The following is a 27,897-nucleotide window of genomic DNA, read 5'->3' on the forward strand; positions in this document are numbered from 1 at the left end:
CTACTGAATCAGGAAGGCAGGAAGCTGGCTGGAGCCACCCTTGATGGCAGGTGAAGGAGAAGACAGAAGTGATGTGGTGTGAACTTCCACTGTTCAGCTCACTGGAGGTGCATGAATGTCCATGGATGGTACCCACACCCAAGCATCTTGATGAGCCCACCTGAGAAAGGTGCCTGCTGAGTAGGAGGGACTTCATTAGTAACAAGCTATGCGGAGACCATGAGGAAGCAGGGCCTGATTCTGGAAAATGGAGAAGGGTGGGTTGCAAGAGGTTAACCAGAAACTGCACTTTGGTCAAAGAACTCCAAATGTAGCCCCCATCCCCACTAAAAATCTCCAGCCAGTGTTAGCAGCAAGAAGCATGATAACGCCAGTTATATAACACCTTGTCCCGTTGACTTCTAATCCCCCACCCCCTGTCCGAGACCCCAAAGGAACCCCAAAGGACAGAAAGGAGATAAGAAAGACCAGCCTCATTGCAGGTCTCCAATTTGGGTTGGGCCTGACGTAGGAAAGGGTGAAGCTCTGAAATGGATGTGGGAATAGAATTTTTAATAGGACTGGACTTTGAAGAGCTGAAAGTGACAAGAAAGCTATGTAATCTAAGATATCATCAGACTGGGCACAGTGGCTCACACCTTAAATCTTAACACTTTGAGAAGCCAAGACAGGAGGATCATTGCTTGAGGCTAGGAGTTCAAGACCAGCCTAGGCAACATAGTGAGATCCCGTCTCTACAGAAAATAAAATAGCCAGGCGTGGCAGTGCTAGGACTGCAAGTCCTAGCTACTTTGGAGGCTGAGGTGGGAGGATTACTTGAGCCCAGGAGCTCAAGGCTGCAGTAAGCTATAATCACACCATTGTACTCCAGCCAGGTGACAGAGTGACAGGAGTGAGACCCTGTCTCTAAAAGATAGCATTCAGGTGGAAAAGGGAGCTCTGATGGAGGATAATAAAAGTAGCAATAGGGAAAAATAAGAGTCTTCAATGTTTTGTCCCCCATGTGTCTTGGCGTATTCTACACACCTATTGGGCAACTCACAGCAGTTAAGGATTTTGGAGCCGAAGAGCACTGGAGTCAAATTCCAGCTCTGACACTGACCAGAGGGACGCTGGGCAAACTAGGCAACTACTGGGCTTCATTTTTTTCATCTGTAAGATGAGTAGGTGAGCAATACCTGCTTTTCCAGGCTGCCTAATATGTGTAATTACTGAGCTGAATTTCAGGCACATACATGTAAACACTCGGTGTCTCTACTGTCCTGATACCTGCAATAATCTAACATAACTTACATTTTCTCTTCCCTTTAAAACATTTTAAATGGTCCACTGTCAGCTTCTGGGGAAGGCGTTTTAGATTCTCTTAGTTTCATAATCATCATAAGAAAATTAACATCTTGTGTTCTGAAGTTTGCATGTGTGTTATCTCAGTTTGCCCTAGGTCTCCCACTAACCTGGGAGAATAGAGATTATCTGCATTTTACAGACCACAGAATATCTGAGAGCCAGAGGGACTTTATAGACCATCTGATGCAAATGCTTCATTTTACACACAGGAAACTAAGGCCTGGAGTGGGCCCAGGCTTTGCCTGCCCAATTAACCACAGAGGACAAATCTTCTTTTCTCAAATGCACTTGAACCCAAGCTTTGATGCTTACAGGACTGCTCTGACTTTAAACCTCCAATCATGGGTTTGTTTCTCTGGTTCCTGCCTCCTTCATTGTAAAGAGGCAAAAACAGACACTACAGAACAAGAGCATGAGGCGTTCCTTCAAAGGTAAAGACTATATAGAGAACTATTGTGAACTGAATGTAAATCATTACATTAAAAAACCAGGGAGAAATTTTATGCATCTAATCAATGCTTGCTGAGACACTGAGATAACTGAGACTTATAAAATATCCAGAGGGATTTTAAGATAGTTCAGAGCATGTTCTTTCTTTACTATAACATTTTTTAAATAAAACATTTAAAAAATCGATCTTCAGTATTGAAACTGTTGCTCAGATATGTTCAAGAAAATTCAAGCTTTCCTTTGAATCCTTTTTTTTCAATAGATTCATTAAAAAAAAGAAAAGAAAAAAGAAAAAAAGAGAAACTGTATTTGTCATAAACTAAAGTACAAAATAAGTTCATGGCTATACACGTGGATGAAAAATAAATAGAAACAAAATCATTTCAGATTTAGGTTGTTATTAATAGAAAATGGAATAAGACTTTGGAGACTTTATAAAATATCCTTTTAATAGACTGTTAACTAGAGTACTTTATCCCTGGCCAGGACTCAAGCTAAGGAGCTCCAAGAAAAAAAATAACAAATTTAAGTGCCAGGGCTTGGGTAAGTTGAGGTCCTGAATTTATGTCATCTTATCTTGTCATTCAATTGTTCCTAGAGAACATGGATTTCCCAATCTTGTGTAATAAAATGGTGGAGGTAGAATGTGGGAGAATACTCATTCTGTCCAAAAGAGAAAGAAGGGGCACAAGAGAAGGGTGACCTGAATGTGGATCAGATTCTGCTAACAAGCTACCTTCAACACAAGCCTTCAACATATTAGCTCAGCCCCTGACATGTGGATTCCACCACAGGAATCAGTGTTTATAGAGACACGAGGTGACTGCTCACTTTATGCAGCACAGATAGTTCCAGTCCACAGGGGTTTCCATCCCTCCACAAGTGTGTCAGTTGCCACCTGTTCTCATGCTTGAACTGACCACATGCAACTGTGCTACTAGCCTGGCCTTCCTAGGACCATGAGTTTGCAACACATGGATTAAAAAACCCAGACTTTCCTTATGTTATTATTTTTTTTATAAGACTTGGTCAACAGTTTCAACATCTTTAAGGCAGAAATGATTTAGGCACTTGAAAACCTCTCCTTGACCAAAAAGGCCCCATCATTAGTAGTGATAAGAATGTTGGTCTAGCAAGTGGATATTGTTGAATGTTGACCTTCATCTTCATCCAGGCTGTTCAGTGTTGCCAGGTCCCAAATCAGACACCTAGGAGTTGACAAATATTGACTGGCCACAGTCCATGCTTTTTATTTAAAGCAAGTCACTCAAATGAGTCCACAATTTTCTTTTTTAGCATGTCATGGCAAACACCATGGGTATGAGGTCAACATAAGAAAGAATAGAGTACAAAACAGAATGTGAAACCGCAATTTGTTAGGCTAAGCACTTTTCAAGGATTATTTTTAAAAACTACTTTTCAGCTTCTGAAATTCTATGCTGCCATTAGCCAGAAAAGCAATACAAGGTCAGAAGACACATACTGGGTGGGGAAATCAAAACATTCATGTGGGTGCAATGTCTTCCCACTCTGGGGAAAAGGGGGTCTCAATGCTATACATATTTTACATCTCGGATTTATGAAAAATGCCTTGATGATTTTGAAAGGCTTATGTGGAGCCTGAGTATGTAACCTTGAACTAGACCTTGCATACTCACCCATGTCCCTGTAGGTCAGTTGCTGACTTTGCTGTCTTAATGGCCATGCTGGACACACTGAAAGCCAGAGCAAGCCTCTGAACTGCTATTTTAAGTGAAGGTTCTTGTTGTCTTTGGAAAACAATTACTGCACAACAAACAAGTTTTAGCAACAGAGTGGCCCATAACAGCAACAGAGGGTCAGCCTTCATCAGGAAAGCAGAAGGCGGGCAGGGCAGCAGCCATTTTCAAGTCCTCTACAACCTGGTATTTGGCAATAAATCCTCTCTTTCCTCTGTTTTAAGTATATATCATATACACTTAGAGTTTTAGTTACTTTGGTCATAGTTTTCATAAATAGAGGCCATTGCACATTTTGAATTTCTAATCCTTATTTCTAAACCAGTCCCACGGAGTTCTGTTAGGAATGTTAGGGACTTGAAACTGACCCAATAGCTCCATAGAGAGGATTTTTTTTTTTTTGGATAAACATGGACATTGGCCCTTCTGGTCTTAAAGCTTGATAGGATAGTTCTTAGCAAACCCCTTAAAATGTAACAAGGCCCAAAAATAATTGTTTTATCTGAGTTCCTTTCTCAGAAAAGGACCCTTATGACTCTCAAAAAAGAAAATCAAACAACTGAAACTCACTAAATCACCTATCCAGACAATGAGATGCCAGACCCCTCATTCATCATGATTGCTTCCTTACCCCCTCCTTAGTTCCTGTTTCATTACACATTGTTACATTTCTTCTGTACTATATAAATCTCTAATTTTGGAAAGTCAGGGAGATACATTTGAGATTGATCTCCCATCTCCTTGACTGAAGCACCCGATTAAAGCCTTCTTCCTTGGCAATAATTGTCTCAGTCACTGACTTTCTGTGCAGCGAGCAGCAGGACCTAGACCAAACTCCTGGTGTTTTGGTAACCAATTATCAAGGTCAAGAACCCTTCTCCTTTAGCTAGTACTGGAGTATTCCCCCACCCCCCATATCCATGACCAGGATGTAAACAGGAAACTAAAAGGAGTCAGGTTGTTTTCCTTTCCTCTGGATTAACTGATTAACAATTTATTATGCAGGAATCCCATGGCAAATGCTGCTACATATGATGGTGAGCACAAAAGAAATAGAAGATGGTCTGTTGTAGACTTAATACCAACTCAGACCCCATTCCCAGAAGTATTAGAATTGAGAGTCCAAGAACTTCCACTAATGATGTTTGGAGGATGGCTCTGAATGGCCCCCACACCTGCCACTGCAATCAGGGCTGGACTCAATGGCTGATCTGATGAGCCCATGAGGGCTGAATTTCTCAAGGCCTGCTTGGAACAGGGTGAAGGATGCGGGTGCCTTCTAGGCAGCAAGTACTCCAGCTACTTGAGAGTATACATTTGTCAAGCAGAACGTGTATTTTGAAAGGCTGTTGAAAACTAGCTAGGAGCTGAGAAATTTAATATCTGCTTAAAGACAGGGTCTACTGCCTTGGGTAATAATCTCTTAAACTGCCTCTCTTCCATTTCTCTGAACAATAAATAGAAATAGCTAAACCTGTATTTCCTGGGAATGTAACAGAGATTCTTTTATGGGAAATAAAAATACTAGCATAAAACATTAAGACTGTTTTGTCACCTGCTCCAATTTTTAAGGTTTCAGGTCCTGTCAGGGAGAACTCGTGTGTGTGTGTGTGTGTGTGTGTGTGTGTGTGTGTGTGTGTGTGTGTGTGTATGTTTTCAGAACTATAACTAAAAGGAGGTGCTACATGTATAGAATAAACCATCACCCTAATAAGTATATTCTTAACTTCAAAATGACCAGGTAACAATTTCAAAAGTCCAGCTGATGGAGGACAGGCCCAGAGCATCATTGCTTTCCAATTCCTCCTCCATTGGTCCCGTGTGGTTGCTCACATCATTTCTGATGATGTAAACATCATAGGGACTGACTTGAAATCAAAAGTAGAGTTCTCTGTCACCTGAAAATGCCATTTGCATAGCAAGAGGAAAATGGGAAGCTATCAAAACAAAGCCAAGCATCACCCAATCATGGGATGCTCTCAGAAAAGGCGATGGTCACATGGCAACCTTGAAGATTCTGATTTCCAGTCGGCCATGGTGGCACATGCCTATAATCCCAGCTACTCAGGAGGCTGAGGTGGCAGATTGCTTGAGCCCAGGAGTTTGAGACCAGCTTGGACAACGTAGCAAAAACTCATCTCAAAAAAAAAAAAAAAAAAAAAGAAGAAGAAGAAAGAAAAAAGAAAAATATACTGACCTCCAACTTTCATGGGGGAAAAGTTCTAGCCATGGCTGTAGTGGACAGGGTGTGCTCACCTTGGGGTCTCCCTCAGGGCAGGGCAAGTGACCACGAACCTAGCACATGGCTCTACCAGTCCTTCTCTGTGAGCTTGGAGCAGTTCTCCCTTCTGCTTACAAAATATAATCCAGACATGCCTTGCAAACATTATGTGATCCCTGAGCCACAAAGGACTTTGTATCTTTTTGCAGGAAGACAGAACTAACATGGCTGAAGCTTGAAGCCTGTGTTCTCAGCACTGTTCATACTCTTTTTTCTGGAGAGTTTGGCAAATCTGAGGTAAATTTCTACCAGCAGGCTAAGCAACGGCCATATGGTCCTCTGTTCAAATTACGGCCAGCAATAGCAGAAGAAAAGCAGTAGAAAAAGGGAAGGATCTAAGAGTGGGAGAGAAAGCAAACAAGAGAGGAAGAAAGGCACCAGATGAACTCTGCTACCAGCTGTCACCTAAGGCCATTCAATGGTGCCCATGCCATAGCCTGCCATGACATAAATACTACTGGGTACCAGCCCAGTAATTTCTGGGAGGGGTTAAGAAAACTGGCCACCACTGCTTCCAAGATTTGGGATCATTCTTATCAAACTCCCCTTAAAATGTACCAAGATGCAAAAGGATTAAAAACAAGTACTCAAATATTCATACATGAATGTTCTTTGCAGAACTATTCATAATAGCCCAAGATGGGAATGACCTAAATGCCCATTAACAGATGAATGGCTAAACAGAATGTGATATAGCCATACAATGTAACATTATTCAGCCACAAAAGAAATGAGGTACAGTCATGCGCCACAGAATGATGTTTGGGTCAATGACAGACTGCATACATGACGGTGGTCCCATAAGATTGCAACAGAGCTGAAAAATTTCTGTTGCCTAGTGACACTGTAGCCTCCATAACATGAAGCACAATACATGACCTTTTCTACGTTTAGATATGTTTAGACACTCAAACACTTACCGTGTTACAACTGCCTACAGAATTCAGTATAGTCACATGCTATACAGGTTTGTAGCCTAGGAGCAACAGGCTATGCCATATAGCCTCGGTGTTAGTAGTAAGCTATACCATCTAGGTTTGTGTAGTACCCCCTATGAGGTTCACACAACGACAACATCACCTAATGATGCATTTGTCAGCACGAATCCCTGTTGTTGAGCAACACAACTGCACTGACAAATGGTACAAACTGGATCAACCTTAAAAATCATGATACTAAATAAAGAAGCCAGACACAAAATGCTAATAGTGTATAACTCCATTCATATAAAATATCCAGAATAGGCAAATCCATAGAGACAGAAAGCAGATTGGTAGTTTCTAGGGACTGGGAAAAAGTGGCGGGGAGGGGAGTAACTGCCTAATGGGTACAGGAGTTTTCTTTTGGGGTGATGAAAATGTTTTGGAACTAGATAGAGGGGATGGTTGTACAAAAGCACATTTGTAGTGAATGCACTAAAGACCACTGAAACGTTCACTTTAAAATGGTCAGTTTTATGCCATGTGAATTTCCCCTCAATAAAAATAAAATTGTTTCCAGAAAATTTGCTCTTGAGCTGATTTCCCTAATACAGGTGTAAACTTGAACCTGGTGAAGAGGTTTATGATAAATCTTTAACTGGCTGTGTTCACCTAGCATACCTGGGCTCTGGCCAAAGAGGAAATCGTACTTGAGTTCTACGTCAGCTTCTCAGATCCGTACTCATTAGCAAACCTCAGCTCATTTACTCTATTCCAAAGATAGGGAGAAGAAAAGAAGGGGCAGAATGTCACTTTCAGTACTTTCATCACGTGAGCTGTCACTTAATACACACACAGCTGAAGGTCACAGCAAGGGCAGGCGCTAGCAAGACTTTGGAACGAGTCTTTTATTTTATTCTGAAAAATGAACATTGTTTTATTTTTAATAGACTTTGCTTTTAAATAGGTAAAATCATAGGGTGAAAAATACACCAAAAATCATTTTCCTTCTCTCCCTGTCTCTTTCCACCCAGTCCTTTCTTTCCCTTCCTAGAGGCAACTACTAATAGCAATTGCTCAAATATCCTTCCAGGAACAATCTGTGTAAATATACAATTATAGATATGCAAAGCAGTGCTTTTAAACAGCTAGATTTTTACTGCTACTTAAAAATGAAAATTAAACTGGGAAATGACTGCTGTTCCAACTACTGAAATTCCGGTTCTTTTGATAAGTTTTTAGATGTGGGCTTTATCATGTAGGACCCATAACTGCTGAAACAAAAACAGCAAATAACAAAATGCTGCTAACTTTCCACCCACTGAAAGCACTTTTAAATTAATCCCTGAGTTGTACTCATTCCCTATAAAGCAGGAACTTTTCTTCCTTTCTTGAAACTTAGATAATCCAGGCTCAGGATGAGGGAAAAGATGGATCACTCTGGGATCTTGATGTCTGGGTCATAATTGCTACAGATTTTAGTAGGAAAAATCTGAATATTATTGTTCCTCTTTGCACTATACCTTGTCTCTGCAATGAACCTTTGGCTACTATGTAAGATTCCAAAGCCTCTCAACACCTCTCTCAATATCCAGTAGAACAACATTGAAACTATCACACAGGTCACCCCTCTTCCAGGTCAGGGGCTGGCTCCCTCTATGTTCAGAGAAGTATAGCTGCTCTCCAGTGTTATACTCAAAGCTGAGGAGATTCATTCCCTGACACCTCTACCTTTTCTTAAAAACATGTTTTGATTCTGTTATCAACAAATTTATCGGAAGCAATAACTGCTTCCCCTGCTGTTAAGTAAGGGAAAACACTCGTGAGTGAGAAGAGAAAATGACAGAGAGTTTAAACATGCCAGTATACCTTACTTCTCATGCACGCAAACTGCATCTTCATTCAAACAGCAATCGGACCTCACCATTCAGACCTGGGAGCTGAGATTTACTCCCTCAAAGGCTCTCCTGGGATGGTATCAATTCACTCACTAAATGAACATGTATATGCTTGCTAGGTGCACAGTGCTATTCATAAAAGCCCCCCCCAAAAAAAAAACCCCAAACACACAAAAAAACCAGTCCTTACCATTCAGTAGCTGATGGTCTGTTCAGAGAGAGAAATATACCAGGAGGTAACAGGGCTATATGCTAATATTGCTATAATGGAAATCAAAGTACAGCTTTGCCAGGACACACCTGAGCTCACCCCATTGCCAAGTGACCCAAGTAAATTTAAGGGTTTCAGCCTTTTTTGTGACACTCAGAAGAATACATGATTTTGGAAAAGAAGACATGCAAACAAAATACTATGGAAAGAAGTTATGTAAAACTGTATACATGTCTGTAGCACTTAGAGCGACATTCAGAAGAATGTTCACCAAAATGTTAACAGAGGTCACCTCTTGGTGATGGGATTTCAGGTGATCTTTATCTCTTTTGTATGTTTCTGTAATATGTGTGCTATTTTTCAATGAATACTTAAAACGAGAAGACTGTAATTAGCCTTGTCTAGAGAGAGAGAAAGCTTTGATTCAATTTCCGGAACTTTTATCTAGGACTGTAAGTGCTAGGCCTTGTATAAGAAAGACAGACAGTTTTCATTTTCTTGGTAGTGGAGGTGGGCACGCATGTAAACAATTAAAATGCAATTCGTGATGTGCCAATGGCAGTTTTCTTAGTTGTGACAAATGTATAACAGTAATATAATATGTTAAGTATGTAATAGAGAATTTGGCTAATGCCTGTAATCCCAGCACTTTGGGAGGCTGAGGTGGGTCCATCATTTGAGGTCAGGAGTTTGAGACTAGCCTGGCCAACATAGTGAAACACTGTCTCTACAAAAAATACAAAAATAAAAAAAAAGAAAAAGAAAAATTAGCCAGTCGTGGTGACACATGCCTGCAGTCCTGGCTACTTGGGAGGCTGATGTGGGAGAATCACCTGAACCTGGCAGGCGGAAGTTGCAGTGAGCCAAGATTGCACCACTGCACTCCAGCCTGGGCGATAGAGAGAGGCTCCGTCTCAAAAAAAAAAAAAAAAAAAATTTAGCTGGTGCCTAGAACAATGCCTGGAACACAGCAGATGCTCAATGAGATGTTTGTTGAATGAGGAATAGCATCCTAGATCTTTACAAACATGAGACTTTCATTTACCTTCCTCATCTTTTCCCACAGCCATTACCAGTAACTACAATCAATGGTCCCCCCAACCTTGATCCCTGATCCAAAATCAGTGATTTTACATATCACTCTCTCCATCACCACCTTAGTCTTTCTAGAACATTGTTTTCATCTGGTCATCCTCTAGGTTAAAATGATCCTCAGGAACTCCATGTGGCCAAACTCCTCCAGGCCTCCCTGAACCTGGCCTCATTGCTCTATCTTCCAATTTCACTTCTCAAGACACACAGTAACAGTCTTTGTTCTGGGTGGGTTTCCTCATGCATGAGTTTTTTGTTTGTTTGTTTGTTTGTTTTTTGAGACTGAGTCTTGCTCTGTCACCCAGGCTGGAGTGTAGTGGCATGGTCTCGGCTCACTGCAACCTCCGCCTCCCGGGTTCAGGTGGTTCTCTTCCCTTAGCTTCCTGAGTAGCTGGGACTACCGGCATGCACAAGCACGCCCGATTAATGTTTCTATTTTTTTTTTTTTTTTTTAGTAGAGACGAGGTTTCACCATAATGGCCAGGCTTTAGTCTTTCTAACTCCTGACCTCATGATCCACCCACCTCAGCCTCCCAAAGTGCTGGGATTATAGGCGTGAGCCACCGCACCCAGCCTCCTACATGGGTTTTACAGGTCCCCTCTCCCCATTTAGACTGCCCTTCCATGAAGTATCTCATGTGGCCATCATAACAACTCTTTGAAGCAGAGATTTTCCATTTATAGACGAGGGCACAGAGTTTCTAAGATATCAAATGACTTGCCCAACCCTACACGACTAGGAAGAGGTAGGATCAGGGTTCAGACCCAGGCACTCTGAAATGCAGAGCCCAATTGTCAACCATTATGCTGTGCCCCTCCTCTCCCCTCCCCTCCCCTCCCCTTCCCTTCTTTCTTTCTTTCTTTTCTGGTCCTGAGTATCTCTAGCCTCAAGTTCTAGGCTCACAACTTCCTTAAAGAATAATGGCCAACACGTATGTACTTCCTATGTGTCATCAATCTTCTAAGCACTCCATTTTTATTAATCGTCACAACAACACTATGAGAAAGGAACTACTATTGTTTCCCATTGTATAGGCAAAGAAACAGAGACACAGAAAGATTGATTTCTCAAGGCCACATATCCTTTAAGTGCTAAAGCTGGAATTGGAACCAGCCAAGAACTTGTCCAGAACCCCTACTCTTCAGCAGTTCCCTGCCAGGCCTCCTCTGCCATTGTATCCTACAAGGAGAATGTGTCTAAAGAAGGGGAGGCAGATCTGTTTTTGGAGATGCTGTCATAAAAACTCATCATTATGAGTCAAACTCCAACAATCCATGTGCTACATGTGTGGATGTATTCCTGCCTGTCAGTTTTTATACTGGTAGAAAATATCAAATGAGCAGAGAAAGGCAGCTGTCATGACCAGCAGAGTGACAAAGGCAGAGTCACAAAATGTGGGAACTGCTCTCCAAGAAAATTCAGAAATCAATGCCTGAACAGTAAATTACTGTTTCATAAGTACACAGCACTGCATTTACTCATGTAATCCTACAATGTAGGGATCTATGACCATCCCATTTCACAGATGAGGAAGTGGAGGATGGGGAAGTAAAGAGGTTGCTAGTAAGTGGAAGAGCCGGGACCTGACCCTAGGCACTCAGAAACCAGGGCAGATCTTCCCTATGCTCCCTTGGCGGACAGTTATCACTCAACCTGACAATGATATTTTTTTAGAGAGAACATAAAGATAAAAGAAAGTTATCTCGCATATATTAAAGGCTACTGGACTAAATAGAAAAGTAAAATAATTGGAAATGTCTGCTTCCCCTTTGGAAACATCATGCACGTGATGCTTTATCTGAAATTTCTTTTTCTTTTTTTTTTTTTTTTGAGACAGTCTCGATCTGTCACCCAAGCTGGAGTGCAGCAGCGCTATCTTGGCTCACTGCAAGCTCCGCCTCCCGGGTTCACGCCATCCTCCTACCTCAGCCTCCCGAGTAGCTGGGACTACAGAAGCCCGACACCATGCCCGGCTAATTTTTGTATTTTTAGTAGAGATGGGGTTTCTCTATGTTAGCCAGGATGGTCTCGATCTCCTGACCTTGTGAACTGCGCGCCTCAGTCTCCCAAAGTGCTGGGATTATAGGCGTGAGCCACTGCACCCTGCTGAAATGATTTCAATTCAGTCCAACTACAGCATTTGTCCTGATACCTGTAGGAGTTCCAATTGCAGTTGGAATAATGATGCTGCACACGGAGGGAAAAGAGAAAGATGAGTTTGCATGTGTTTGTGTGGGTGTTCATCTTGTCAATCCCCGCAAACCCACATGCTATCAGACACTAGTCAGACACCCTTTGACATGGAAAGTGTGACTGTAGACAGCAGCCCACTCCTGCTCAGATGTCTGAAATACATAAGAGCTCTGCAGGAAATGACAACCCAAACCCGATTCCCTACACTCTCAGTTGCCACACACAGACTTTCTCTGACATCACTCCTTAACCCATGGGAATCCAGCCCCTCTTTCCATTATTGGTAAATACATAAAGAAGGGAGTGGAATGAAGCTTTCGAAGATTATACTTAACCTTCTGGTAAAGCATGTCTTCTGGACATAATATTTTTTTTAAAAAGTATGAATCAGCTAATAAAATAATCTAGTTAATGTTCATCAAAACCCTGTGTGCTAACTTTCACTACTATCTTGCTTTCATGTAATGTTTATTGCTTGTTGGATTGAAATTGCAGTAGTCTGGATGCAGCAACAGTTTTAAATAATTCAAGGCAATAATCTTTCATTGAAGTTGTTTGCTTCTATGAATAACTTCCTAACGGTTCTGGCCGGGCATGGTGGCTCACACCTGTAATCTCAGCACTTTGGGAGGCTGAGGTGGGCAAATCACTTGAGGTCAGGAGTTAGAGACCAGCCTGGCCAACATGGTGAAACCCCATCTCTACTAAAAATACAAAACTTAGCCAGGTGTGGCAGTACATGTCTGTAATCCCAGCTACTCAGCAGGCTGAGGCAGGAGAATCGCTTGAACCTGGGAGGCAGAGGTTGCAATGAGCCAGGATCATACCACTGCACTCCAGCCTGGGCGACGAAGTGAGACCCTGTCTCAAAAACAAAAACAAAAACTGTCTGGTGGTTTCCATTCACCAAAACTTCATATAAGATTGAAGGGAAGCTGCTGTGACATGTAGAAAGTGCACAGCTCTTGGAGTCAGGGCACCTGGATAATCTGCAGATGAATACGCCACTGCTCCAAGGCTCAGCAGTCACATCTTTGAAAATCAGAGAGTGATACTTACACCATCAAAGAAATATCAGGGACAGGAACACGGCATCAGGAGCCAGATCGCCTGGGTTTAGATCCCAGCTCTGATACTGTCTGTGGGACCTTGGGCAAATTATTTAACCTCTATGGCCCTTTGTTTCTTCTTGTCTGAAAAGGGGATAGTATTAGTGCCAAGCTATAGGATTGTTATGTGGATTAAATGAGTTACTAATGTAAACCAGTTACACAGTACCTGATGTATCATAAGGACTATGTGAGTGCTTGATGAGGAAAATAAAATAGATATCAAGATTAGAAGAGTTACTGCAAGGTGGAGGAAGCACTGAACAGAGCACTCCAGTGGGAGCTCTTCCTAAAGCAGAACAATACAGATGTGGCAGCTGCTGAGCAGCTGAAAGAAAAAGGCTGCATCTTTCCTCAATAAGGTCAGAGACTCTTTCATATAAACGTCCACTCCATCCACTTTGCTTGTATTTCTCTACCTATCTGCTGTCTTCCTCTCCTATTTAGAGATTATGGGAAACCAGTCACAGAATGTGAAATAAAACTGTGCTTCAGAAGAGCATGCTCATTTCTGAACAGAATATTTCAAAGGAAAAAGAGGACCTCGGCCTTGGCTGTCTGGTAGATTTCGCCGACTCTGTGAACATTAGCAAGGGAGAGATTCACACTTTAAAAAGGCTACTTTCTACTTCCACTTAGGAAGCTTTACTAAGTTTAAAAAGGGAGAAGAGCTACGGCATGCTGGGCTTCATACCTAGGTGATGGGTTGATAGGTGCAGCAAACCACCACAGCACACGCTTACCCATGTAACAAACCTGCACAGCCCGCACATGTACCCTGGAATTTTTTAAAAACATTACAAAAATTTTAAAAGTCATAAAAAAGGAACTAAAGCCACACAGGCTAGTTTTAAAGTATAGGGCAATTATTGAAGAGTCACAAATAGCAAACAAGTATTTTCTAATTATGCTCCCATGAATTTCTGAAACTTGCCAGAAATTCCCATTGCTCTAATATTTGTGTACCTGTCTAGTCTGGGTAATTTGCAAGTGTGTATCCATGTAAAAGAGCTTTCTTTTTATAGACACCCACATACCCCATAAATGCCTTTAGAGTATTTATTTAAATAGACAAATACTTGTTAAAAATAAAGATGTCCTGACCAAAGCAGTTGCATAGAAATGGGATTTCATCCATTGGAAGCAAAGGAGAAAATACGACTTGGCCCAACAATTTGCACATAAGCAATGATGGTTAAATCTAATATTAAACATGCAATGGCTTTGAGTTAGATTATATTTTTATGTTTATAATTTTCATTTACGTGTATATAACATGTATGTCATATAAAAACAGAAAATATAAAGTAATTTAATAAAAATTAGAATTAACATTTTGGTAGAACAGTGACTAGGAAACATGTTCCCAAATTACACAGCCAGAGAGGGTTGGAAGCCTTAAAAGATATCATGCTTCTATTTCTTAAACCAAACAATGAAGAGCATTAGATTTAAAACAGAAAGAGAGAGCAAGCAAAAACCCAGGAGCCAAAAGATGTGCATCTGACCCTATCTTACTAGATAGCTTATGTGATCTTAAGTACACCCATGGGCCTCAATTTCCCCACCTATCAAAAAACATAGTTGGACTAAAGGACTTCACAATGAGGACACAGTCAATCCCATGATAGGCCTTGAGGACATGATTCTCTGTTCCAGCTATCACCGTATTCTGGAACTCATAAAAATTATAAAAGCTTCTTTTTCTTTTTCTTTTTTGAGATTGAGTTTTGCTCTTGTTGCCCAGGCTGGAGTGTAGTGGCGTGATCTCAGCTCACTGCAACCTCCGCCTTCCAGTTTCAAGGGATTCTCCTGCCTCAGCCTCCCAAGTAGCTGGGATTACAGGTGCCCACCACCACACTCAGCTAATTTTTGTATTTTTAGCAGAGATAGGGTTTCACCATGTTGGACAGGCTAGTCTCGAACTCCTGACCTCGTGATCTGTCCGTCTCAGCTTCTCAAAGTGCTGGGATTACAGGGGCTCTTTTCATTAACTAGACAAGATTCCTTCAAAGTTTTTGGTAATGTACTTTCAAAGCAAGCCCTCCCAAATAATGGGGTGATGATTCCCACTCGAGGTTACCGTCCCAGTGACCTGAGGCTAACTGTATCTCTTGCATTTGGGGCAGGGTAGCAAGAATGGTGAAGGACTTGAAACCCTACAAGGGGTCTAGGATGGTGCCTTGCTTTGTAGCTGTCATCCTATTCAAGCTGCTGTTATTTGTTGGCAGGTCACATAAATTCACATGCCAAGGATCCGGTCATGTGTGCTGAATAACATGCGCTAATATGTGTATTTTCTTCTTTCCTCCCAATGGTCAAAATCCAATTTTTATGCAAATGCTTTAGTCAGAACATTCTTATTTTTAATAAGTATAAGATTTCTACTTTAATAGGAAGAGTTGGAATCACTATTATAAATTGCACTGAATTTCTCTGGTGCAGAAGTGGTTTATATCATTCTTACGTATTCAGACTCACTTAAGAGCTTAAAGAGGTTTATTCCAAATCTCCCAAGGATTGGCAAAAGCCACAGAAACCACGGCAAACTTCTAGTTCACTTCCTAATGTCCCAGGAAAGAGATGGGAGTAGAGTTTCTTTGCTTGGTGCCCACAGTTCATAATGCATCAACTTAAAATGTGTATTAACTGACCTACTCGATGTTATTTTCCAGAAGAAATGGTGCAATTGGCCACTATTTTTATTTTGGGGTAAGTAGGTTCTCTATGGATTCTGACAGGTCAGACAAGACCTTGTAAATAATGACAAGTCCGCGGATATATGTGCAGCTTGTTCCCACACTTTCTTCAAATCTCTCCTTAGGTGTCATATTTGAGAGATGCCTTCTCTGCCCCATATAAATGTAGCTCTTTTATTCTGCTTTAATTTTATTCCTACTTTAATCTTTTTCACATATTAAATATTTTTGTGTATGCAAAGGAATTTCTGGGTCACATGGCAGTCTATTTTTCGGGTTTTTTTTTTTTTTTTTTTGGAGATGGTCTAGCTTTGTCACACAGGCTGGAGTGCAGTGGTGCAATCTCAGCTCACTGAAATCTCAACCTTCACCTCCCAGGCTCAAGCCATCCTCCCATCTCAGCCTCCCAAGCTCCCAAGTAGCTGAGACTACAGACATGTACTATCATACCCAGCTACTTTTTGCATTTGTTGTAGAGACGGGATTTCATCATGTTGCCCAGGCTGTTTTTAAATGAAGCTCAAGCAATCCTCCCACCTCAGCCTCCCAAAGTGCTGGGATTACAGGCATGAGCCACCACACCTGGCCTATTCTTAATTTCTTTAGAAACCTCCATGCTGCTTTCCATAATGTCTACATTAATCATCTACATTCCTACCAACAGTGTTCAAGGGCTCCCTTTTCTCCACACCTTGGCTGACGCTCGTCATATCCTGTCTTTTTTATAATAGTTATCTTAACAGGTATAGTTGGTATCTATCTTCTGATTGTTTTGATTTGCATTTCTCTGATGACTGATAATATTGAGTACCTTTTCATGTACTTGTTGGTCATTTTAATCTCATCTTTGGAGAAATATCTATTCAAGTAGATAGATGATTCTCATTTCCAGCTAACAGGTTTCTCAAAAAGGAAGGCACCTGCCTGAGCTACCTCTGGACTGCACAGGTATTCATGTCAGTGGGTCACCGGGGCACTTACTGCTGGAGAAGGTGGTTTCTTTCGGACTGGATGACATCGGCTGTGCACAGAGTTGACAAAGGCAGTCTCTCCCATTGAATGTGACTCGGTCTCCGGGTGGAAACGGGCGTCTGGAGGCAGAAAGACATCGCCCTCAAGGTTATTGCAGCAATTTCATTCCTTTTCCTTACTCCTTCTGCTTGTTGCCCTCCCGTGCCCATTTATTTCTTGGAGAAGCAGCAGCCCACATGTCTGAAATGCAGTCATAACCAACCCAGCCAGCTGGAGATAGTCCAAACAAATAAATGTGCCTCATTTTGAGAAGAAAGGGGAATGTACTAGTTCTAAGGGCAACCAGGTAGTAAAATGGAATGATTTACCTCCATTAGTGAAGGGATGTTCCAGCAAGTCATCTAGCAGGGCACACAGAACAGTAAGTTTCCAAATGGAAAGTCCTTCATGAAAAAATACTTTAAATACCATGAATTCCCAGTGAAGCTTAAGGCCCCACCCCAGAAGACCTGGCTACCGGTCAAGCAGTAAGCAGTAGGTCTTTCAGTTCCCTGGGACCGTGCCTAGACCTCTGTGATGATTATGCAGAATTAGACTTTGTGCTGGACATCTACATGGGTGAACTGAATGTTTCATGGTGCTGGAGACCCAGTCCCTTTTAAACTGGGAGAAACGGGACAGGCTGTAAATTTTTTTTTTTTTTTTTTTTTTGAGACGGAGTCTCGCTCTGTCGCCCAGGCTGGAGTGCAGTGGCCGGATCTCAGCTCACTGCAAGCTCTGCCTCCCGGATTCACGCCATTCTCCTGCCTCAGCCTCCCGAGTAGCTGGGACTACAGGCGCCCGCCACCTCACCCAGCTAGTTTTTTTTTTTTTTTGTATTTTTTAGTAGAGACGGGGTTTCACTGTGTTAGCCAGGATGGTCTCGATCTCCTGACCCCGTGATCCGCCCGTCTCGGCCTCCCAAAGTGCTGGGATTACAGGCTTGAGCCACCGCACCCGGCCCAGGCTGTAAATATCTGTTTAAGAATTCATATTAGCTTCTTTTCAGAAAGACAATTTCTCTTCATAGTAGGTATTCATCAATAGCAGCATATTTTGCAAAAATATTGCCTTCTGCATGTAGATGATCAGTTTCTTCTCCCAGGTCACCAGCCTTTTAAAAAAGTCATCAATGACTTTTTTAAAGACATGAATGACATCAGTTTTAAAGACATCAATGACATGAAGACATCAACGACAGTTTCCATGCCCACGCACTTGCCCTTGGCCCATGTGGCAATAATCTTCATCAACGTGATTTTTCAAATGTGTGATGCTGTCAATTAGGAAATGTGAAACTCACAAGCTGAACATCACCGCAAATCTGAGTCAGAAGCAAATACTTAAGAGCAAGTACCAGCTTTTTGACATTCGTTTTTATTTCCACGGTTGTTACATTCCCTTTAAGTTGCCCCTCAGTAGCCTAACAATTGGCAATTAACTGTAAAAACAACATATAGGTAAATTTGGACTTAACCCCACAAATGTGGCTGGCTCCAGTCATCATGGAGAGTTTTAGATTCTTACACTCTTACATTTTAGAAGTCCCGAGGAGAGGTGGTGTCCTCTCCACTTGTGGTGCTGTGTCACTTTCTGCAGTACAGTGTAGGCTTGGAGAGGTGAAGTGACGTGCCTGGATTGACCAACTACGGGGATCAAGCCATAGGCAGGTGCAGATGGCATCCACCAACTTAGAACTTGCTTTATTTTTAAGAATCAAAAATCACTGTCTGCTGGATGCCAGTAGCCCTACTGCTTCACACTCATTAGCTAAACCTGAACAAGTCTTAAATCTGTTCTGTAAGGAGGGAGTCAGGAAGTTAAGGATCCACTCAACACAACACGCACAGGTTCTGTGGCCTCCAACCAGGCCAGGAGTGGACCTGGACACAATGTTTAAATAGGCCCTCGTGCTCCGTGACTGACCCTGAGAATAAGTGCCCTTTACCTGTTGCATACCCAGAGGCACCTCGCTTACCCCACCCAAGCCCAAGCCTTCCTTCCCATCCAAGCTTATTTTTTTAGACCCGAGTTCCACGTGGATCCTCTAAGGGACAAGCCAGAGTTCGATTCTCAACTTGGGCTGGGCCTTCTGAAGTGTGGGTTTTGTTGCTTTGTAATGGCCCTTTTCAGGAATTTCCTCCCTCCCTATATCCTGTACCCATACTGGACAACTTCCTTCTTTTATTTGCATGAATGTTTATAATAGAAAGAGACCTGGATTTAGAGTTAGAAAACCTGAGTTCTAACATTAACTTGGGAATGTCCCTTAAACGGTGAGCCTCAAAGTGACTCATAAATAGAAATATTAACTCCTGATTCCCTTCAAAGAATTGCTAAGAGGGTGAAATTAACTTCTGTATGAATATAACTTCTCAGCTAAAAAGGAGGCCCCCAATTCAGGCAGAATCATTGTCATTCAGCAGCAGTAGAGGCAGTAGTAGTAAGTGCTCCTTTGCTGGCTCAAATGTCCAGGGACAGGGAGATAGTCAATAAACCTTTGTCTATCATTATATCAACTTCAGAGCAACGACCTCTCAGGGTCAGCATCAGAAGGGCTCTTAGAGTTTACTGGAAACAGGGACTTCCAACCTGGCTGAGTGACATCATACATGAGAACCCTCCAGAAACTACTAAATTAGCATGCAGGTTTTGGTGGAAAAATAAGCTAAACATTGATCTTTTTAGAGAGACTCCCACCTCTAGTCCACTCCCACCCATCCAGGAGATTCCAGTGATGAGCGAGGCTTGAAAAATCGCTCGCATCTAGTTCACAGCTTCTCAAAGGCGGAGGCAACTGTCTTGAAAAAGCTAAATCACACAGGTCTCAATTCACCCTGGGAAGTAAGACTAGGACTTGGAGCTCCATGCCAGCCTGGGACTCTTAACCAGGCTGTGCGCCACAGCCTGAAAAGGTAAAAATCAGGGCAGAACTTTGCTTTTGATTAAATACAGAAAAATATTCAGTTCATTCATCCAGAATTTTTAAATTATGATTTTTAAAAAATGAAACGGAGAAATGAGCTAACACATAGCTATAGTTATTTAAATAATTTTATTATGAATGTTTGTGTCTTATTATGATTTATTTATCAGTATTATCTTGTTAATTAATTATACAATATTGAATCTTCCATTCTAGAGCTTACATTTCTCTGGCTTAGAAACATAAAATGCTGAAAAACCGGCAACATGTCTCCTCTGAACTGGGGTTTTTAGAAGGCATAGCAAATAGATCACCACTTGAAAAGGCACTGGATTGCAAAACTGCCAAATTAGAATTGATCAATAAAGCAGCTGACCCTTGGTGGTGAGTCTCCTAGTTATAGGAATCAAACCTATCTTAAGTTTTATAACATGCAGACCTCAAAACACAAAAACCACAAAAAGCCCCACGTTTTCCTATTCACACTTCACATAGTTTTCTTCTGTTATATCTGATCATTTTATTATTACATTTCTATTTTTTTGAGATGGAGTCTTGCTCTGTCACCCAAACTGAAGTGCAGTGGCACCATCTCGGCTCACTGCAACCTCCGCCTCCTGGGTTCAAGCAATTCTCCTGCCTCAGCCTCACAAGCAGCTGAGATTACAGGCACCAGCCACCTCGCCTGGCTAATTTTGTTTGTAGTTTTAGTAGAGACAGGGTTTCACCATGTTGACCAGGCTGGTCTCAAACTCCTGACCTCAGGTGATCCACCTGCCTCGGCCTCCCAAAGTGCTGGGATTATTAGGGTGAGCCACCACGCCCAGCCTGACTGATCATTTTAATCAAGCTGGTTTGCACAGTTAAGATACAACCTTGGTAGATGACACACATGTAGAGAGCAGGGGTTGGCAAATATTTTCCCCCAAAGATGAGATCGTACATTTTTTAAGACTTTGTGGACCATATGGTCTCTGTCGCAACAACTCAACTCTGCTGTTGCAGTGCGGAAGCAGCTATAGGCCACACACAACAAGTGGGAGTGGCTGCATTCCAGTAGAACTTTATCCACAAAAACAGGTATCGGGCCTAATTCAGCCCATGGGACACAGTTTGCCACCCCCTATTATAATGAAAGAGACCAATTTAAACATACACACATGCCTAGGAATTTATACTTCCAAATAAGCTTTATCCTTCTAAGCAGTTATGCCATTTCCCCTTGATGTTTTTATTGCTCCAAAATGTTTTGAGACCCGGAGCTGCTTTCAGAATTAGTTTCAATCTACTAAAAATCAGTCATATTACTTTGTAGAGGACATCACACATATGGTTTCCAACTAATCTACTTTTTTACTAGGACTGATAGTACAGTAAGAAAGAAATCTAAGGACAAGACTATGTGCTACTGAAGACAAAAGGTATATAATCCAAGCTTTAACAGCCCAAACCAGCATTCTCTGCTGAAGGAAGCTGGAGGCTTTGGAAAGATAGGCTCACTTACTTGCAGATGGTACAAGCAAAGCAATTGGGATGGTAGGTCTTGCCCAGAGCGGTCACCACTTCGCCCTCCACGAACTCCCCACAGCCATGGCAGCGTGTCCCGTACATCCGCTGGTAGTCCAGGGTGCAGAGATACTCTCCGTTCTTTATGAAGAAGCCTCCTTGTGCCAGGTCACAGCCACACACTGTAGATGACAAGTTCACATCTGGTCATCATCTGCCACACTGCCGGGCAGCACTGCCTTCGCCTGAGTACTAACTGGTTGCTTACCCTATGATCTCAATGGTTTGGGGCTAGGGAGGGGACTGGTACAAAGAGCTATTTATTATTGGGCTTTGACCCTCCCCTTGGGAGCTATGCAATATCTCATACAAGTAAAATCCACTGGCTAGGTCTCAATGGCTTTTGTGACATGTCTAAAATTCTGAGATAATCAAACAGTCTTTGATAGAAAGATACCCTTGGTTCGGGCTGTCTCAAATATGAGCAAAGGTGTCCCTGGCAGTGTGCTATTTAGGAAGGGTGCCCACTGCCTGCCCACACAACTGCATGGTTTGGGCCAAGATTGTTACGGAGTTGAGTAATAAATTTCCATTATACCAAAGGCAGTAGCTGAAATTTCCAGTAGCTATATTTTTTCACACTCTGGAACTACTTTCCCACTGCTATGAAAAATTCAGACCTTTCATTTTCTCTTTGTGCAGTAAACAGAATAAGCCAATTATTCATATATTATAGGGAGGTAAAAAATGAACAGGCAAAAGAGGAAAGACCTGTCATTTGGATGCTTTATTGTGTCTGGATTTTGGCATCTCTTTCCGACGGTGCAGCTGTGGATTAGGGAGATGGTGCAAACAGGCAGTGGGAGCTTGGGCCTGGTCTACGTGTTCAGACAAGACCAGAGCAGGTCACAACAACTTGTCTGCAAATAAAGCCTAAAGCAGTCCCTGACAATAAATCTCTCTCTCTGACAAATGGCTGAGAAGCAACAGCCCAAGCTGGAAATCTCTGACCTTAACCTCGCTTTCCCCAAGGTCAGCTGATTCCAATTTATAATTCCTTAGGCAAAGAATCCAGGATTCCTCTTGATTATTTGGTATTCAGTTGGGTTGGGGACAAGGTGAGTTCAATCAGTAAATTGCTTTCCTAAGGACCTGCTCGAATGCTCCCAGGGTTCATCTGCTGAGTTCCCATGACTCCTTAATGCATCTAGATGAACTAGGGCTGAGCAACAGTAAGGTTCTGATGAAAGTCACGACACCCCCCCCCACCTTCAGTCAGGACTCTTCACTGACTATAAGCCACGGAAGACATTCAAGGTGACATGGAACCCACAAACAAGTTTTCCATTGTGGATTCATCGGTCTTTGTTTAGATCAACACTCCACAGCTATGACCTTCTTCTCTGCAATTTACAATTAAGTAACCCAAGATTATGGCCTAAGTCCATCACGCCTGAAACTGACCACCCTATAAATACTCCTGTGATCATAGTATCTGGAAAACAGCTCATTCACCACCTGCTGCCTCCTCTCACCTGCCAACCTCTCCTCTGCCTCCACTATTCTCCCACCTGCTTCTTCCTCCCCAGATGAGTCCTGTGGTTCAGGGGAACCCATGTGTGGACTGGCCTCATTCAGATTGCAAATTCCTTCAGCAACAATAGGGAGTCTAGGGGTAGAGGGTCACAGAACCTTAGAGTGTTTTCTTCAATATCTGTCTATGTGCAGATCTGATTTTTCTACAAGATGGCAAGGTATTTGAGGGGTGAGAGTCTTCTTTTGATTCTTCAGGAAACTAATTGTATCTAATATAAAACAGGAAACACAACGTTTGAAATAAATTGAATCCTCCCTGAAATTTGGCAGGTTCCCACGGATTTCACTCCTCAGTGACATCAAGTTCTAACAACTCAGTTATTTTTCCAAACTTTGGATTTCTCAAAGCCCTGAGAAGCAACAAAACAATGTATTCGGACTACTGGTAATTCCCTAAATTCTCTCCTCCAGTCAATTACAGCTTAAAAATGCAGAGTCTTTATACAAAGATCTGGTGTCAATAGGGTAATCTGGTGGCAATACACAAAAATAGATTGAGATCGTTTCAAAGCTAATTCTAAACGTTTTAGAAATTCTTCGTATTTATTGCTTTCTTAGGGCACCTCTCTGTAACCTTTTCCAGATTACATGGTTTTGTGAAATTGACATATAGTATCCTTTATTAATAAAGTCCTAGTTTCTGTGAACATAACATAGCCTTAAAAAATGAATTCTTACAACTATTGAGAGATGCCAAGCTACATTCAAACTGTGCCTATTATGATTTGATTTGCCTTTTTCCTTGAATTCAAAGTAGTGCTCAAGGTGGCTTACCAAACCATACCATTATTTCTGGTGGTTTATACAAGGAAACCAGTGTTTGATGCGACTCCCAGAGGCAGGTGTTCTTAAAGGCATATACAACAAGCAGTGAGAAGGGGAGCCTATGATGCCAGTACCTAAAAGATACTTAACATTATTACATTTCCTGAGAATGGACCAGCTGTCATATCATTTCAGACTCTTCCCTCTCTTGCCGCCCCAGGCTTTACTTTCCTGTTTCTCCTCTGTCTACTCCTTCTCAGGCTCAGCAGCCAGGCCCCTAAATGCAGGTCACTCCCATGGGTGCCATCTCCTCCCACTAAGATGTAAGGCCTCCCTGGGAACAGATCTCATCCACTCTCACAGCCTCAACTATGACTTTATGCGAGGGATGCTCAAATCAATGATCTCTCTTGGTGATGTCTTCCCCAAGTTTTAGAGCCTGATTTGTTTCAATCTACTAAATCTGCCTGTGTGCTGGGCACAGGCAGAACCCATGCCTATCTTAAACCTGGCATTTTCCAAACACACCCTTTCCTCACAGTTTCTCTGCCATCTCCCATAAAACCTTCTGCTATTCTTTCTCTATTCCCTTTCTCATCAAAATGGTAGCTGCATCCAACCTCCAACATCAACATTCTCTGTTTTTGTTTGTTTGTTTTGAGATGGAGTTTCGCTCTTCTTGCCCAGGCTGGAGTGCAATGGCAGAAACTCGACTCACTACAACCTCTACCTCCCCGGTTCAAGCAAGATTCTCCTGCCTCAGTCTCCCGAGTAGCTGGGATTACAGGCATGTACCACCATGCCCGGCTAATTTTGTATTTTTAATAGAGATGGGGTTTCACCATGTTGGTCAGACTGGTGTCGAATTCCTAACCTCAGGCAATCTGCCCACCTTGGCCTCCCAAAGTGCTGGGATTACAGGCATGAGCCACCATGCCCAGCCAACACCAACATCTTCAACTGGACCCAAATCCAAATCCAACCCATTTCCCCATTTCCCCCAAGGAGGTGTTTTTCTTTTTTTCTTTTCTTTTCTTTCTTGTTTTTTTTTTTTTTTTTTTTTTTTTTTTTAACTATGTCACTCAGGCTGGAGCGCAGTGGCACTATCTCGGCTTACTGCAAGGTCCACCTCCCGGGTTCACGCCATTCTCACCCGGCTAATTTTTTGTATTTTTAGTAGAGACAGGGTTTCACCATGTTTAGCCAGGATGGTCTCGATCTCCTGACCTTGTGATCCGCCCGCCTCAGCCTCCCAAAGTGCTGGGATTACAGGCGTGAGCCACTGCGCCTGGCCTTTTGTTTGTTTGTTTTTTGTTTTTTTGAGATGGAGTTTCACTCTTTATTGCCCAGGCTGGAGTGCAGTGGCACAATCTTGGCTAACTGCAACCTCTGCCTCCTGGGTTCAAGCGATTCTCCTGTCCCAGCCTCCCGAGTAGCTGGGATTACAGGTCCCTGCCACCATGCCTGGCTAATTTTTGTACTTTTAGTAGAGACGGGGTTTCATCATGTTGGCCAGGCTGGTCTCGAATTTCTGATCACAGGTGATTCGCCCACCTTGGCCTCCCAAAGTGCCGTTATTACAGGTGTGAGACACTGCTCCTGACCCAGTGAGGTGTTTCTTTGATCCATTCCCTCCTCTGCCTTCTTGCTGTCACTACTCAAAACCTGGCCTACGGCTCTGCTGTAGTAAAACAATTTTTTTAACAACATTTGTATTGGCAGGAAAAGAAAAACAACAGGAAACAATCTAAACTTTCATTAGTAGAAAAACAGTTGAATAAATTATGCTATGTCCAGTCTATGGAGCTGCTATTAAAAAGAATGAGTTTAGCCCTCTGGATTGTGGATATTGACAGCCCTCTAGGTTGCAGTCATTGATCTGTCTGTGATATATTGTTAAGAGAAAAGAACAAATGTCACAGAGTAAACAATTTTAGAAATCCCATTTTTAGATAAGTCTAGTTATGTTTTTATGAACTAGGAAAAGTGAGTTAACATAAACAGAACCATTAAATTGGTTCTCTCAGGAGGGTAAAGAATTATTAATTTTTTCTTCATATACCCATGTGTCAGTCCATTTTGTAATTTTATTTTTAATTGTGACGAAATGCATATAGCAAAAAAATTACCATCTTACTCATTTTTAAATGTATAGGTCAGTGGCATTAGGTAAATTCACATTGTTGTGCAAACATCACTGCTATCCATCCACAGAACTCTTTTCATCTTGCAAAACTGAAACTCTGTACCCATTAAAATCCCTGTTCCCTCTTCCTCCAGCCCTGGGCAACCCCATTCTACGTTCTATCTCTATGAATTTAACTCCTCTAGGTTCCTCATATAAATAGAAGTTCATCTTTAGTAATAGTAATGTTAAGAAAAATTATCCAAAACTTGTAAACAAGGTAAAGGGAAGAAGGCATGTTCTTTAAATGTCGTACTGGGGCATTATTTAACAGCTCATGCAAGGATTATTTCATTATCCGGGGGGGGACTAGATCTGTGTTGGACAAGCCCTTTCCTATTGTTGAAAGGCCCAGACTTTAGAAGTTAATGTTAACTTTTTATTCTTGTCCTGTAGAGATCCAGATGACTTCTGTCTGGTTTTATCATCATGTTGAACCATGAATCAGTTTTACCTCTAGCGCAGCCATCTTATTCTGACATTCCTTTCTGAATGTCTTTATAACCCACTCCTTCAATTTTATATATATATACATGACAAGGTCTTACTCTGTTGTCCAGCCTGGAGTATAGTGGCATGATCATAGCTCACTGTAGCCTTCAACTCCTGGGTGCAAGAGAACCTCCTGCCTCAGCCTCCCAAGTAGCCTAGGACTACAGGCGTGTGCCACCATGCCTAGCTAATTTTTAATTTTTTGTATAGGCAGGCTGGTTGCTTGCTATGTTACACAGGCTGGTCTTGAACTCTCAGCCTCAAGTGATCTTCCTGCCTTGGCCTCGCAAAGTGCTGGGATGATAGGCATGAATCACTGCACCCAGCCAACCCAACTTTATTTCTCCTTGGAACCAACTTTAACATCCTGCTGGTTCTGTCATTAATAAGTTGAATGAATCTTTGATACATGCTCATCCCAGATTTGTATGAGTCCTATACTATTTGAAAATTATACTTTGACAAAGGCATTACTCTTTTTAACCAAAAATATCTAAAGGTGAACATTAATTTTTTTTTTTTTTTTTTTTTTTTTTTTTTTTACAAAAGCTTTGGTTTGTTTGGTATTAACAACTTAGCAAGTACTCTTCACTGATGGTACAAAGCAAAACGTTCACATCTAAATGATCATAAACAACTCAATTAGTAAGGTCAAACTTCAGTAGGGTATATTTAGATTTTTACTTTGGGTGCTCCATTAGTCTTTAGCTGACAGTTAACATACACCCAGGGAAAAGCATAGATTCCTTTCATTAAAAAATAGGGCTTCTAGTGAAAGAGATTAATTGCTTTCTTCTGATCAATTATTTAAAACATTCCCCGGCCGGGCGCGGTGGCTCAAGCCTGTAATCCCAGCACTTTGGGAGGCCGAGACGGGCGGATCACTAGGTCAGGAGATCGAGACCATCTTGGCTAACACGGCGAAACCCCGTCTCTACTAAAAACACAAAAAATTAGCCGGGCGAGGTGGCGGCGCCTGTGGTCCCAGCTACTCGGGAGGCTGAGGCAGGAGAATGGCGGGAACCCGGGAGGCGGAGCTTGCAGTGAGCTGAGATCTGGCCACTGCACTCCAGCCTGGGTGACAGAGCGAGACTCCGTCTCAAAAAAAAAGAAAAAAAAAAAAAAACATTCCCCACTCAAGGTCCCAACTGAATCCTGCCCTGTTTTGCCATCACCAAAGCCTGGCTACAAAAAGTCCTGTGCCTTGTGGATGCTATGCTCCAGAATTCATTCTCTAGAAACCACTGAATACAATCAACTACTAAAGAAGAACATGTACATCCAAGAAATTTTATATAAAAGTTGCAAAATTAGTAACAGGCATATTTTAAAAGCTGAAATCGTTTTTAAAAAGTAACGAGAGCTGCCCATGTGGTAAAAATACCATGGAACAGCAGGGGAACAAAGTATGGGGGTGTCCAATAAGGGTGAAAACAGAACAGTATTTTAATGGCATGAACAGGGCTGCAGTAGCAACTATTTCTTCAACCTTCTAAA

General features: G+C 42.0%; 1 protein-coding gene across 27 annotated transcripts in view; it reads right to left on the reverse strand.

Moving 5' to 3' along the window:
* Positions 1–27,897, reverse strand: part of ABLIM1 (actin binding LIM protein 1) — a 389,359-nt gene that overhangs the window by 124,182 nt on the left and 237,280 nt on the right. For all 27 annotated transcript variants that reach the window (XM_045362237.2, XM_065521449.1, XM_065521448.1 and 24 more), the window contains 2 exons: positions 21,361–21,544; positions 16,901–17,010 (listed from right to left, as the gene is read on the reverse strand). In XM_045362237.2, the coding sequence (XP_045218172.1) occupies positions 16,901–17,010; positions 21,361–21,544 (294 nt within the window). The remainder of the gene's footprint in view (positions 1–16,900; positions 17,011–21,360; positions 21,545–27,897) is intronic.

Source organism: Macaca fascicularis, chromosome 9 (assembly GCF_037993035.2).
Source record: "Macaca fascicularis isolate 582-1 chromosome 9, T2T-MFA8v1.1".
Taxonomy (NCBI): Eukaryota; Metazoa; Chordata; class Mammalia; order Primates; family Cercopithecidae; genus Macaca; species Macaca fascicularis.